We start from the raw sequence: 15,563 nt of genomic DNA, 5'->3' as shown, positions 1-15,563 counted from the left end.
AAAAGGAGGATAAATCATCCCGTCTCTCTGTGCAGAGCTGTAAACTGTAAATAAAATGCCTCAGCTGATGGAAAATGTATTATTTTTAATATTATATATTATAAAATATTTTATCGGCATAAATGTAAGTCAAAATAACTTCCACTTCTGTATTTCAGCCTTTTCACTGACCATTCTTTTCATTCTTCCAGCTGTTAATGCACGTGACCTTTTATAGATTTTGTGGGCGTCATGAAATGCAAATGAGCTGCGTCGGGAACGCACTTTGTACTTCATAGGTGATTAACATACACCAGCGATTATGAAGAAAATCATCATGATTTCTGATACTTTTGCAAATCTGGTGCAAAATTTTAGTTCAGTATGACTTACCCAAACATTTACACATGACTTTGTTAAAATATTGATAAATGAAGCCCAGTGTTCCCAGTTAAACATTGCAAAAACATTATGGTAATATAACCATAACTTAAAAGTGTTACAAAATTGTTGTAAAAACATTTAACAGCACAGAGGTTCAAAATATGTTCAGCTAACTGAAAGAAATGTTCAATGGGTATCCTGTTAGAAGAGAACTGTAGGAGAACATTAATATTAGTCGGCATTAGGCTCTAATGTTCACACAACATTCCCATTCAGACTAAGGCTACATCCACACGACAACGGCAAGGAGATGTTATTTAAAAATATATCGCGTCCAAATGGGCAACGATCAGTAAAATATCAGGTCCATATGGCAACGCAACGCTTGCTAAAAACGATGCAATACACATGCCACACCTCTAGGGGCGCTGTAAGACGGTCCCTTCGGAGACACCAGGACAATAGAAGAAGTAAGGACGCATGCGCATAAACTATTATGCGCGGGACTTCATATTAGCCACAAAGTCAGGAAAATCTGTTCGTAAAATTACATTATAATGACCAAATACAATGAAAAGTATTTTTCCAGTCTCACCTGTGAAAGGTAATCCCATGTGATCTCGTTTGGATGGTAAACCTGTTGGTACAGTTAAACGCAGCACATGAATGAGGCATCTTTATTCTCCGCTTTGACCCATCCAATATGGCGGTGAGGATGACGTATGATTCTACGCGGAAGGCGGCGTCTTTAATGGTCCGGAATAAATTGAATGCTACACGTTGATGGATTAATTTGTTCTTCTACGCCCTTTTTGAGGAATGTATTGTAGGACTTAAACCAACATCTGAAGAGGTGAGATCGCTCCTTTTTTCCCCTATTTTTGCTGGCGGGATTGACTCTGCCCTAAGGGCTATTTTCTCTCTCTCTCTCTCTCTCTCTCTCTCTCTCACTTTGCACCATTACACAATAAATATTCACAGTGAAAATATTTTGTAAGCGCGTTTCATGAACCAAGTTATAGGATTTGTTGACAACTCGCATCGAGTTCGTTACACTTCTACCCGGCGTGAAGCACTCAGTCATGTGGTTGTGATGTCATCGTAAACAAATCCGTTCTACTCATCCAGACGACTTCGCAACGGCAACGTTGCCAGATCTTTCCACTCTGGAACCCGTTCTCAAAAAGATTGCGTTCTGGGCACCCAAAACGCCGGTGCCGTGTGGACGCCAGGCCTAAACGATAAACAATTGTATCAGAGTCACCTGAATCCGTTGCCATGTGGACAGGGCCTAAAACTGACATTATGGACCTGGGGTAGGTTTCCTGAAAGGCTCTTAAGGCTAAGAGCGTCTTTAACTGCCTCTAAAGATCCATCGTTAAGGTAACGTGGTTTTCCCGAACAACATCATAGCTAAAGTAGTACTTTAGTTCGCTCTTAACTTACGATGGACCTGGATCACTCTTTCACAACAAGGAGCATCTCACTCACTGCCGAATACACAGAATGTGATGCACCTCCTAGGGACTCTCACAGTCAACGGGTGTAGACTGGTGTTGAATCTGCTGCTGTTCAATTATTTTTCTTGTATATTGCAAGTATGTTGAGTTAATTATTAAATAAATAAATGCAAAACATTATGAATATATTGCAATATGTTATGGAATTACGTATGGATAGCGTAATGTCACATTGATATCGGCATATTTTAATCAAATTCAACTCCATTAGGCGAGTAATTAACTCATTTGGTGTCATAAATGAGACACATTTCTGCACCTCTAAAACTGTGTGTATATATATATATATATATATATATATATATATATATATATATATACACACACACACACACACACACAGTATATATAGAGTCTACATTCACTGGATATGAGCAATTGCATGCTCTGATTGGCTACTCTACTACTAGGCTATCAGCTCATATACCATGAGTAGAGGAAAACAAAATGGCAGAGCACATCAAGTCAGATATATCACTTTGTTATCAAGTATTTTAAAGGAACAGTAATAGCCAAAAGAATATATTTTCCCCCAATATCTCCTGTCCCACACTCCAGCCCAGTTGGTGACAGTAATGCACCTTTAAGTTGGTTTGCCAACCGCCAAAAAACCCTAATGAAGAAAAAAAAAAGGGCGAACCATGTTGCTGAACCAACTGAGGATGAAATAAAAACTCTACTTGAAAACAAAACCCCCAAAAATAAAAAAAAAGGCAACAAAATATGGAATGAAAGTATTTCATATTAAGAACATATGTTTTATTTTTCAAGAATTATTATTATCACATTTTTCACAAATTGCTCCTGTCATTTCACCGGTTTGTTTACATTCTAAGTGGAAATGATTTTGTTGGATATTTTGTATAAAATTTTTATTTATCGAATTTGCAAAAAAGAAAAAGAAAAAATGCTCTGTTTTTCAATATCCAGTGAATGTGGATAGAATAAAACAGGTATTCCATTCAATCTTGTCATATATGGCTTATAGCTGACTCGGTGCTACGTATCTCATTGGCTATCAGCTCATGTATGACCCTATTTCCTGGAATAACTGTTAAATAAAAAAATAATAATTTAAAAAAATATATATATATATATATAGATCATCTCATTATCTCTAGCTGCTTTATCCTGTCCTACAGGGTCGCAGGCAAGCTGGAGCCTATCCCAGCTGACTACGGGCGAAAGGCGGGGTACACCCTGGACAAGTCGCCAGGTCATCACAGGGCTGACACATAGACACAGACAACCATTCACACCTACGGTCAATTTAGAGTCACCAGTTAACCTAACCTGCATGTCTTTGGACTGTGGGGGAAACCGGAGCACCCGGAGGAAACCCACACGGACAGAACATGCAAACTCCGCACAGAAAGGCCCTCGCCGGCCACGGGGCTCAAACCCGGACCTTCTTGCTGTGAGGCGACAGCGCTAACCACTATACCACACATACATATATATATATATATATATATATATATATATATATATATATATATATATATATATATAATTTGTGTGTGTGTGTGTGTGAGAGAGAGAGACACACACCATGGGATTTTTGTACCAGATGCTCTGTTTACAGAATGCATAGAAATGGCATTGAAAAGCACCATAAAAGTGGTACATTTATCCTGCAGGGGTGCTCTTGAGGTGATTATTCGTTAATAGTTACTGGATCAGCCAGCATGTGCAAAATATCACGTGCTTTTCAATGCTGTTTCTATGCATTCTGTAAACACAGCATCTGGTACAAAACTCCCATGGCGTGATACACATGTACATCTACATAACCATGGCCTAAAGGTTAGAGAAGCAGCTTTGGGATCAAAAGGTCACTAGTTCAATTCTCTGGACCAGCAGGAATGTTTGAAGTGCCTTTGAGCAAGGCACCTCGCTCTCAACTACTTCCCAGGCTGCTCTGGGTATGCTGTATGTTGCTCTGGATAAGAGCATCTGCTAAATGCCTGTAATGTTGTATCAAAGGAACAGAATTGCTAATTTGCTATTGTGGATAACAGTTGAAATAGTCATGACCGCATGATCTGGGGGTAACAGTAAAATAAGCAGACACAGGGACTGCATTTACTTAATTGTTGAGCTTATCATTTACTCATTCTTTCGCGTTCATTAAAAAAAAAAAAAAAAACGCGCTTGGGATAAACAATGTTATTGTCCAGAAATATAAAATAGTTTCAATTGTTAATTTTGTGATACAATGATACAATATATTAGCATATTTTAACACTTTATATTTCGTTGGTTTTTGGTTAAAAACAAACGCCATGTGACCTCATCAACTGGATTTCGCAACTACTAATGCCTATATTGAGGACACGCATTGCAAAGACGCTCTTAGAAAAGTTGCTCTTAAGACTCCTTCTTACAAGTGAGTTCAGGAAAACCACGTACAGAGACAACGTCCACTGAGTGTCTTTAAACTCGCTCTTTAGCACTAAAGTGCAACAATTTCGGGAAACCTACCCCTGTTCACTTAATGTTTCGACAGGTTGAAACGTTGTATGAATGTTTACAAATCTTCAAAAAACATCCAGATTGATCATTCTTGAAACCAAATATTCTTACAAATGCAACCTTCAGAGAACAAAACCTTGAGTGAAAACTGTGTCATGCAGCAAGGTCCTGCACAGGGACATGCTGACATTGATGTTGGAACAAAGCTAAAAGAAAAGAAAAAGATCTCTCGAGGTTTCTAACAAAACACCATTTCCTAAGCCTGACCAATCACTGTTTCCATTTTTTTTACTGATGGGTTGGAGGTTTGTTTGTCAATTTGCTCTTATGCTTTTCATTTCCTTTGGGCTCCAGACAGAATTAATTTTGATAGACACTACAATGCCACACATGAGGAAACAGGAGGAGATTGCGCAAAATTTCAATACGTTCGCAATTATAGGTCTATAAACACAAAGAGAGAGAGAGAGAGAGAGAGGGAGGGGAAAATCACTTTCAGGAGCATCATTGTTTTCTCTTGTGTCAGGGGCACAGGGATTATAATGTTCCTCATTTATACTCTTTCTCCAACTTAACAGATGAGTGAATAGATTCAGTTTACTGTTGGAACTCCCCCCCCACACACACACATATTTGGGTTTACATAAGATATGCAAGTCTGACTAGCTCAAAGTAAATGTTAAAGCCTGCATGCTAACATAAGCCCTTTTTTCTGTGTTTCCTCTCAGTAACCAGATCTGTCCTGCACCATCCCTTCCCTCCCATTATCCCCTCCCCTTTAATTAAGTCTTGGCTCACTGTTCTGCAGCCCAGCATTCCTGCTGCTGCGGCTATTACAGCTCGCCGTATGGAGTACTGTGGCTGCCAGAGGCCCTGCCTGGCACGACTCACCTGGGGTAAATGAGGCCGCTTGCTCATACCCGCTCTTGCCTCAGGTGCCTGTGTGATGTTGAAAAGTGCCTGCAGGGCGCTCAGTGCTGCCTTTCTCTTTGCCAGCTTCTTGCTGCAGCCTGTGCCCTCAAATATTCTGCCGTCCACCAGCACGGCCATCACAAAGCAGCGGCGAGCGTGTCGGCCCCGGGCACTCTGGCACAGACAGGCGTAGCGTGCTCCCGGCCGCAGATTATTCAGCAGCACTACGGGGCTTGGTGGAGGAGGCAGTTCAGGTGTTGGTGGAGGTGTGGAAAAGCGAGCGTCACCTTGCCTGGCCTGTACCACCATCAAGTCCAAGGTGTGGCGCAATCGGAGGGCGCTAGAGAGCAGCTCAGACTTGGCTGAACGAAAACCGTCTGGTTCAAAACCTTTAAAGAGCGTTTCTGGGAAGTCTGAAAGGTCAGAGGTGAAGTCTGTGGCGGGATTAGATACTCCTCCTATGGCTGAGTGAGCCTGAGCGGCGTTGGGGAACTGCACAAAGGAGCTAAGCGCTAACTCAGCTGCCCTCATCTTGGCCTTTTTCTTAGTAGGGCCCGTTCCCTCAAAAGTAAGCCCATTGACGTCAACAGCAATGGAGAAGAGTGGAGCGTGCACCGGGCCCGTCTGAGATACGGTGCGGTACTGCAGACCTGGACGCAGCTCGTTCAGCTGTACCACGGCGTTCTTCGGTGTGTCTGACCATGAGGACCTCCTGCAGCACACTCGCAGCTCACACACACGCCCGTTGTTGTCCTCCTCTAACGGACGCTTACGTTTCAGAGTGCCCGTGCCGCTGCGGGACGAATCTGACAGGAAGAAGGACGGACGATCTGATGCCATGATTGCGCGGTCCTCAAAGTTCCCCGTGTTCCAGTTCTCTTTGACCTCCGTACTACTGGTACCTGAGAGAAGACAGTGACAAAACATACAGCACATGCCAAACTGAAATACAGAAATACAGCAGTAACTGTAATGCATTACAGGATTTCTTAATTATTGTCCTGTTATTCAATTCTTTTACACAGCTTATTATATATTTCTAGATTTGATAATGTTATACTTTTCATCTTTCTGTTACTGCTATAATAACCCTGTTTCCAAAAAAAAAGACATTGTGTACACTGTAAATTTAAAAAAAAAAAAAAGTGATGATTTGCAAAATCATGGAAACCCTATATATTTATATTTGATTGAAAATAGGAGAAAGACAAGAACATGTCAAATGCTGACACTGAGAAATTTGTATTGTTTTTTGAAACAACATACACACACTGCAGTGGCGAACCATTATTATTAGAGCTAGGACTTGAGCTCAGCCAAAACTTAGCCAGACACCAAAAAAAGCAACATGGCAAAGGATTTTGCAAGGGATTAACCCATTGACGCCTGAAATGCCTGCAAAAAAAGGTCTGCAAATGCCTAAGCCAGTTTTTAGAAAAGGTCCCCATCTGCCTGAGGGTTTTCTGAAATAAAAATAATTAATTGAAAACGCCTATGAAAAATTCAATATCTCAGCCTCTGAAGCACATAAAGACATGAAATAAGTTGCATTTAAAAGATAAAATTCTCTGCTTTTATTGGATCATGCTCTTTCAGCATTAACACTAACACATTTTTATTAAAAAAAAAATCTGCATTGCGTCTTGAAAATAATGACAAATCAACAATGCTGCGTTATGCAGCAACCAGCATTTAGGGCAATGTTGCGTTATGCAACAACCGGCGCTAGGGGCAATGTTGCACAACGCAGCATCCGGCGTCAATGGGTTAATGCCAGGCTGCCAGGTAGCACCATTGTGTGTAGCTGTCAATGTTGATTTTAAAAGTAACTCAGTAAATTACACAGGGAAATTAACACTGAAGTCTGAGTGAAAAATACTGTAGTGAGCGTGCTAACATAGTGTGCTCACTACAGACTTGCTACAGAGTCTAGAGACAGAAATCTTAGTTTCTCGGTTGTTAGCCTGTGCTACTTGCTCTCAATAGATAACACTGACTTGACCACTTTATTAGCATTTGCTAACACTACTGATGAACGCTATACCAGCTGGAAGGTGACTTCACTGCTGTGCTGACGGTGCCGACTCACGGTTAAGCTCATGGTGGCCTTTGAGAAGGCCGAGGGCGATACATTTTTGGTCCCTCCCACTATAAATCAAAATCTGATTGGTTAATTCACCTGTCACTTCCTACATAAACATACACTGCCATGGCCTTCTGTCCCGGCAATGAAGTCTTAACCAATGAAACTCTTCTCAGCCTAGAGACAACAAACAAAACAATCTCATTGGATAACTCGATTTTAAAGTTTTCAGGACAGTCACCCTTTTATTTCTGAAGCAAATTTGATAGAAAATGAGGCCAAATTAAAATTAGAAGAGAATAATTATCATGAAATTATGAAAGAATGAAATAAATTAAATATAACATTTGAAATGTTGATATGTTTGGGCTTCTCTGAAGGACTAGAAGGCCCTGACGGTTCCTCTCTGACGCACTGTATATACGAGCGAAACCGAGTCACTAGCAGCGTTAGCATCAGTTCATAAAGTGATTTGGACTATAAATGAATGTGATTTGTGCATTTCCTCTCCCTTCTGTTCTTTGATTTAGAATAAGAAAAAAAACCTGTCAGATAAATTACAACAACAACAGCAACAACAATACTGCTACTACTACTACTACTACTACTACTACTAATATACTACAAGGGGGAAAAAAACAACAAAAAGTCAAGTTGCAGTTCCTGAAAGCTCCTTCTAAGCGTGGCTCTTATTTAAGTATTTTAAAATCCATGGACAAATCCTCGCAAATGGGGAAATTATCTGCTAAATCGCCTCCATAATCTGCCTCAAAATTGCCTCAGGGTTCATGCTTAAAGTGGATGTGATTTGTCTCCAGTATTCAGTGCAAAGCAGCAATTGCTGTCATAATAGAGGAGAGCACACACTGTTCCAGAGAGAGAAAGAGAAATAAGACTGCTTCATATTAAAGCATTTTAGACTTCACAGCTGCTCCTCTGTGCTTCACTCTTCTTCAGCAAATACATCACATTTCACACTGAACCACTCCATACACTGCGATACACAACTGAAAACATGGGGTTGGTCTACAAGTGAGCATGTTCGTCTGATAAATAATGTATGGATTCTTTATTAAATGATACATGTTAAATCAAAGAAAGTACCGTATATTTGTGTGACATTAGCATCCATGTTGGCTTTGTACTTACTTAGTGTGTCTTCATCTTCTGTGCTGCTTGGACCTGGACTCATATATTTGAAGGGGACAATCAGTGCAGACAGCATGCTGCTCACTTTTTCTGTAACACACATACACACCATGTCAAAATCTTTTTCTTTCAGCAAGACAATGCCAAACCGCTTTCTGCACGTATTAAAACTGCAGGGCTCCGTAGTAAAAGAGTCCAGGTGCTAAACTGGCCTGCCTGCAGTCCAGACCTGTCTCCCATTTAAAACATTTGGCACATTATGAAGTGCAAAATACGACAAAACAGACCCCGGACTGTTGAACAACTGAAATTGTATATCAGGCAAGAATGTGACAACATTTTCTCTTTCAAAACTACAGCAGTTGGTCTCCTCAGTTCGCAAATGTTTACGGAGTGTTCTTAAAAGTAGAGGTGATGCAACACAGTGGTAAACATGCCCCATCCCAACTTTTCTGAAATGTGTTTCTGACATCAAATTCAAAATGAGCATATACTGTATTTTTGAAAAACCAACCAAATTTCTCAGTTTCAACATATGATATGTTGTCTTTGTACTATTTTCAATGAAATATCGGGTTTCCATGATTTGCAAATTATCACATTGTTTTTATTTACAGTTTACACAGCATCCCAACATTTTTGGAATTTGGGTTGTAACAGCACGTTTTAATCTGTTTATTATTAGAGTAAGAGTACGTAGAGTGTTAAACATACAAGTCCCTGTGCAAGTTGTTACGATGGCAAAAAATAATGAGCGCCGTAGACTATAATACCGTATAAACCTTTGATTTACCCCGCAGCCAGAACTACTGCTTGAGCTGCTGTTACAGAAAATGTATCTACACTTTCTGACCAATCAGAGTCAGGAATTCAACTTGACAGCACTGTGGAGTAAATAATAACAAAACAGTTATCATTTGGTCAGAAAGGTGACTTGGGTACCTGAGTCTCTGTTTTGTCTAGCAATGAATTCAAGATTAGATTAATATTAAAGGGGGCATATTATGAAAAACTCACTTTTTCAGTGCTTGTGCTCATAGATTTCAGTATCTGGGGCCTACCAAACCACAAACTCCGAAACAAGACACCAAGTCAGTTTCTTTTGGGCTCGTATTTCAGAAAACATGTGCCATTTAGATTTCACTCCACTTTCTATGTCACAAGTGGGGCTCATTAGAATATTCCCACCCCCTCATCTCAGGATCTCTACTCAAGGCTTGAGAAATTGCATTTGTGAATGAATATTCATGAGGAAAGTGCTACCTGATTGGCCAAGAGAAGAAGAGGGGGTGGAGTGAGCAGTGGCTCATTATCATTTAAAGGAACAGGCTGTTCCTCAAATCGGCCGTTTTGAACAGAGCTGTTTAGACAGGATGAGAAGGAAGCTGTGGTGTTTTAGCCTTGTCATATTTTGGTCAAAACATGTCACAGACATTTCATTAAAACCTCAGTGAACTGGGTTAACTTGTGGAAAAGGGGTATGTCACCTTTAAAGATTAGAAAAGGAAGAAAAAGACAAAAATGCAAAAGGCTTTTGTTCATCTTGAGATTCTTCACTAATGCCTCGGTCACAACCGGCCGTACGTGCTCCTACGGCCAGTCTACGTGCAAAAAACGCAAGAAACGCACAGAGAGCGTGCATGAAATGCACGGAGGGCACGCGTGTGACGTGCTGATTTTTGAGCCGTAGACTGGCCACAGACTGGCCGCAGAGGTTCTTTGTCATGTCAAACAAACTCTACGGACGCTTACATTTTTTTCAGGTTGCAAGACAAACTTATGGCCAACGTGCGTCTTTCTCCACGAACAAAAAAACCGCAGCGATTTGGGAAACGCCAAAAATCGCACGGCCAAAAAATCGTACGTCCGGTTGTGACCTAGGCTTATGTTATTAACGCTATTCATCTAGTTACACTTAAAAAATAGAACGTCTTCAGTCAGATTTAAAAGTAGACAATGGTCTTTCACGTTTCATTCGCACACTCACGTCCTTCATTTTTCTCTCCTGTTTCAAATTTGTATCCCACAATGCCTTGCGTGAACAGGGAAAGCCCACTACATGATGCATGACGTAGTATCTTGAATTGGGTCATGGTGAAGCAGGAAAAATAGCGGAGAATTTAGGGCCACGTGGCCTTAAATTCATTAATTGTTTGATTAAAAAAAAACCTAATAAAATTGGAAGTCTGTGATTCACTAGTTTTTGGTCCACCAAACAAAAATAATTGGGTGTCATGGAAAATTATTTTTATGACCTACACTTGAAAAATCTGAAAGGCAGTATAGCTTTAAGAGCATATAACACAGTACTGTGTAAAAGTCTTAGGCACATGTAAAAAACTGCTGTAGACTAAAAATGGCTTAAAACATAATGAAATGAAATGTTTCAACATTTAAAAAAATACTATAAACAGTAATCAGTAAGCCATAATAAATGAAACAAAGTCAGTATTTGGTGTGTGACGACCCTTTGCTTTAAAATAGTAGTAGTCTCAGGTCCAATGAGTGCAGTTTTATAAGGAAATGTGCTGTAGGTTTTTCTGAGCATCTTACAGAACCAGCCACAGTTCTTCTGGACACTTTGATTGTCATACTCGCTTCTTAATTTTGCATCAAAACCCAGCAGCCTTCATTATGTTTTCTTTTTTAATCTGAAAAGTGCTCTCTTATGGAATATGCTGCTCAGATACAAACTTTTTTTTTCCTGTAACATTTAATTTTCTGCTGGAAAAGGAATGTTTGGACTCGAAAATGTTTTTGTACTGACTTGATAATATAGGAGTCATAAAATAGAAATCGATGAAGTTTGCATGGAAAAAAAGTGGCTTAAGACTTTTACACAGTACTGTATATTATTAGATTTCTCATCAAAATGTGAATAGGGAAAATCCAGTCAATAATAAATCAGTAATAAAATAAAATTACTTTTTAAATTTATGATATCTGTACTTTGCTTCCCCCCCACTTTGCAAATAAGTATTACTGTAAAAAAAAAAAAAAAACAAGGAGATGCTTTTCTTCACTTGTGAGTCTATTTTATAGGGTTAACTGAACAATAATTTGGAATTAAAAATTCAACCATTTGAATGACATTTTAATGCTTTTTATGCCCCTGCTCCAAAGGGGGGGGGGGGGGGTATACTGGTTTACCGTTGCCCGTCTGTATCTCCGTCCATCCGAAACACCCTTTCTATCAGCGACCACAAATCATAGACACTTGGTACTTTGTAACAAACTTCAGCAATTAGCAGTTAATTTGAAGGTGATATTAGAGTCAGGTGTTTTCAATCAATGGGATGACAATCAGGCATGAGTGGGCACCCTGTTTTATTTAAAGAACAGGGATCTATCAAAGTCTGATCTTCACAACAGATGTTTGTGGAAGTGTATGATGAGACGAACAAAGGAGATTTCTGAGGACCTCAGGAAAAGCATTGTTGATGCTCATCAGGCTTGAAAAGGTTACAAAACCATCCCTAAAGAGTTTGGACTCCACCAATCCACAGTCAGACAGATTGTGTACAAATGGAGGAAATTCAAGACCATTGTTACCCTCCACAGGAGTGGTCGACCAACAAAGATCACTCCAAGAACAAGGCATGTAATAGTTGGCAAGGTCACAAAGGACCCCAGGGTAACTTTTAAGTAATTGAAGGCCTCTCTCACATTGGCTAATGTTCATGAGTCCACCATCAGGAGGACACTGAACAATAATGGTGTGCATGGCAGGGTTGCAAGGAGAAAGCCACTGCTCTCCAAAAAGAACATTGCTGCTCATCTGCAATTTGCTAAAGATCATGTGGACAAGCCAGAAGGCTATTGGAAAAATGTTTTGTGGACGGATGAGAACAAAATAGAACTTTTTGGTTCAAATGAGAAGCGTTATGTTTGGAGAAAGGAAAACACTGCATTCCAGCATATGAACCTTATCCCATCTGTGAAACATGGTGGTGGTAGTATCATGGTTTGGGCCTGTTTTGCTGCATCTAGGCCAGGACGACTTGCCATCATTGATGGAACAATGAATTCTGAATTATACCAGTGAATTCTAAAGGAAAATGTCAGGACATCTGTCCATGAACTGAATCTCAAGAGAAGATGGGTCATGCAGCAAGACAATGATCCTAAGCACACAAGTTGTTCTACCAAAGAATGGTTAAAGAAGCATAAAGTTAATGTTTTGGAATGGTCAAGTCAAAGTCCTGACCTTAATCCAATCGAAATGTTGTGGAAGGACCTGAAGTGAGCAGTTCATGTGAGGAAACCCATCAACATCCCAGAGCTGTTCTGTACGGAGGAATGGGCTAAAATTCCTCCAAGCCAGTGTGCAGGACTGATCAACAGTTACCGCAAACGTTTAGTTGCAGTTATTGCTGCACAAAGGGGTCACACCAGATACTGAAAGTAAAGGTACTTTACTTTTGCCACTCACAGATATGTAAAATTGGATCATTTTCCTCTATAAATAAATGACCAAGTGTAATATTTTTGTCTCATTTGTTTAACTGGGTTCTCTTTATCTACTTTTAGGACTTGTGTGAAAATCTGATGATGTTTTAGGTCATATTTATGCAGAAATATAGAAAATTCTAAAGGGTTCACAAACTTTCAAGCATCACTGTATAGCGTGGATTTACAAAATTTTCATAACATTTTTCTCAGCAACTACAAATCACAACTGCTTGATATTTGGAACTGAGCTTCAGCTTGGGGTTCTATACCATGTATACCGTTTTCAGGTCTGTCACACATTGACTTCCTGTTTACCGACTGAACGTATTTACAAAAGATATAGGATGTACTTTTGAAAGTAATGTTAAAGACAGCATGAAAGAAATTTAATCATGTAATATATTTTGTGTGTGTGTGAGTGATATACAGTGGCCTCCACAATTACTGGCACCAAATTATTTATTATTATTTAGGGCAGCATGGTGGTGTAGCAGCAAGAAAGTTCCACATTTGAACCCCACGCCTGATGGCTTGCACAAACCAGTGCATACTTAGTGCTGGTCCCAAGCCTGGAAAGATTGGGGAGGGTTGTGTCAGGAAAGGCATCTGGTGTAAAATAAATAAATAAGTAAATAAATAACATTTAAAAAAAAATATCTATGTCAAAGCAAAGGGGTTGAAAACCAATTGGGGCTTTGCCTATATTCTTCTCCTGTTATTATCTATGTGACAAATAAATGAAACCCCTTTAAAGGTTAATTAAAAAGGGTTAGAACAAAATGTTAGTACAACTTTGACTGGAACCATGTTCTCTGGTCTGATGGAACAAAAAAAAAATGTAGCTTTATGGCAATAAACACTCGAGGTGGGTTTGGTATAAAAAGAAGGACGGCTATAATGAAAAGAACCCGATCCTATCTGTAAAATATGGTGGACGTTTTGTGATGTTTTGGGACTGTTTTTCTTCCAAAGACCCTGGAAACCTTGTTAGGGTCCATGGCATCATGGACTCCATGAAATACCAGGACATTTTAAATCAGAATCTGGCTCCTCTGTCAGAAAACTAAAACAGGGTCGTCATTGGATCTTCCAGTAGGACAATAATCCTAAGCATCTGTCCAAATCAACACAAAAATGGTTCACTGAGAATCACAGAGTCAAGCTTCTGCCCTGGCCATCTCAGTCCCCTGAGCTGAACCCCAGTGAAAACCTGTGGGTTGAGCTGAAGAGGAGAGAACACAAGAGAGGGCCGAGGACCCTGGATGATCTGGAGATACTGTGTTAAGAGGAATGGTCTCAGATGCCCTGCTCTGTATCTCCAATCTTATAAAATGTTATAGGAGAGACTCAGTGCTGTTTTACTGGCAAAGGAGGTGGGGCAATAATAGTGGAACATGCGTTTTTGTTGAAAATATATTTCTTGATGAGGGATTTGTTTTTCTTTGAATATGTTTATTTCAATTAAAGGTTGGATTTTTCTCATTTTTATACCCCCGCTCCAAGGGGGGGGGGGTATACTGGTTTGCCTCTGTCCGTCTGTCCATAACACCCTTTTTCTCAGCAGCCACAAATCATAGCCACTTGGTACTTGGCACCGAGCTTCAGCTTGGGGTTCTATACCGTGTTTACCATTTTAAGGTTTGTCGCACATCAACTTCCTGTTTACTGACTGAATGTATTCACAAAACCTATAGGGTGGATTTACAAAATTTTCATAACACTTTTCTCAGCCACTACAAATCACAACTGCTTGATATTTGATACTGAGATTCAGCTTGGGGTTCTATACCATGTATACCGTTTTCAGGTCTGTCGCACATCGACTTCCTGTTTACCGACCAAATGTATTTATGAAACATATAGGATGTATTTTGACGGTATTTCAAGAAGCAAAATGTTATTTCAGATTGAGAGTTTACCAGGATGCTATTTGAAATCCCTGGGGAGAGACACTGCTCTTTACTCACTTGTTTCAGGGTTCATTATTTGTTGAAGTCAACATTTATAATAAGTGTCCTATTCCTTCAATTGCTTGCATTCTGATATAAGCGAGAGCCGGGGATACGTAAGTGAGCAGTAGCTCACGGTTGATCTTGTTAAATCTAAAATGCTTGTTTTTACATGCACTCTCACAATATGTTCATTTCTAAACATTTCTCAAAATCTGAGAACAGCTTTTAATTGATGTAATATACCATACTATACCTGTTAAACAGTCTTTTAAATAAGCTTGTAACTGCTGAAATCAGATGACTGCATTATTATTGTACACGTAAATGCATTTACCATTTGTCCAAAAAGCATTTAGATGTCATTACAATTCCGTTTGAGAGAGATTAGCTTTGATTCCATCTCAATATCAAATTACATTTCAGGAAATAGGATTCATTATATGGGCCCACATTCTTCACCATCTATAAACAACGGCAAAATGTATTTGGCAATGTATCATGGAGATGGACATTCAGGAACAGGGATTACTGTACATACACTTTCCGAGAACACATTTCCATCACCCTTTATTACAGAGCGCTGAAGAGGACACATTCTTCTTTTTAAGAAAGCCACTTACTGATAACCAAACACTGTTGACAGTTTCCTTCATTTCC

The 15,563-nt window shown here is 39.7% G+C and overlaps 1 protein-coding gene across 1 annotated transcript in view; it reads right to left on the bottom strand.

Annotated features, from left to right (window-relative positions):
• Positions 1-8,578, bottom strand: part of adarb2 (adenosine deaminase RNA specific B2 (inactive)) — a 190,792-nt gene extending 182,214 nt beyond the window's left edge. The window contains exons 1-2 of the mRNA XM_060922521.1: positions 8,503-8,578; positions 5,250-6,172 (exon numbers count right to left, since the gene is read on the bottom strand). Of these exons, the coding sequence (XP_060778504.1) occupies positions 5,250-6,172; positions 8,503-8,578 (999 nt within the window). The remainder of the gene's footprint in view (positions 1-5,249; positions 6,173-8,502) is intronic.
• Between the last annotated feature and the right edge of the window lie 6,985 nt (positions 8,579-15,563).

Source organism: Neoarius graeffei, chromosome 5 (assembly GCF_027579695.1).
Source record: "Neoarius graeffei isolate fNeoGra1 chromosome 5, fNeoGra1.pri, whole genome shotgun sequence".
Lineage (NCBI taxonomy): Eukaryota > Metazoa > Chordata > Actinopteri > Siluriformes > Ariidae > Neoarius > Neoarius graeffei.
This window is presented reverse-complemented; position numbering and strand designations above follow the sequence as displayed.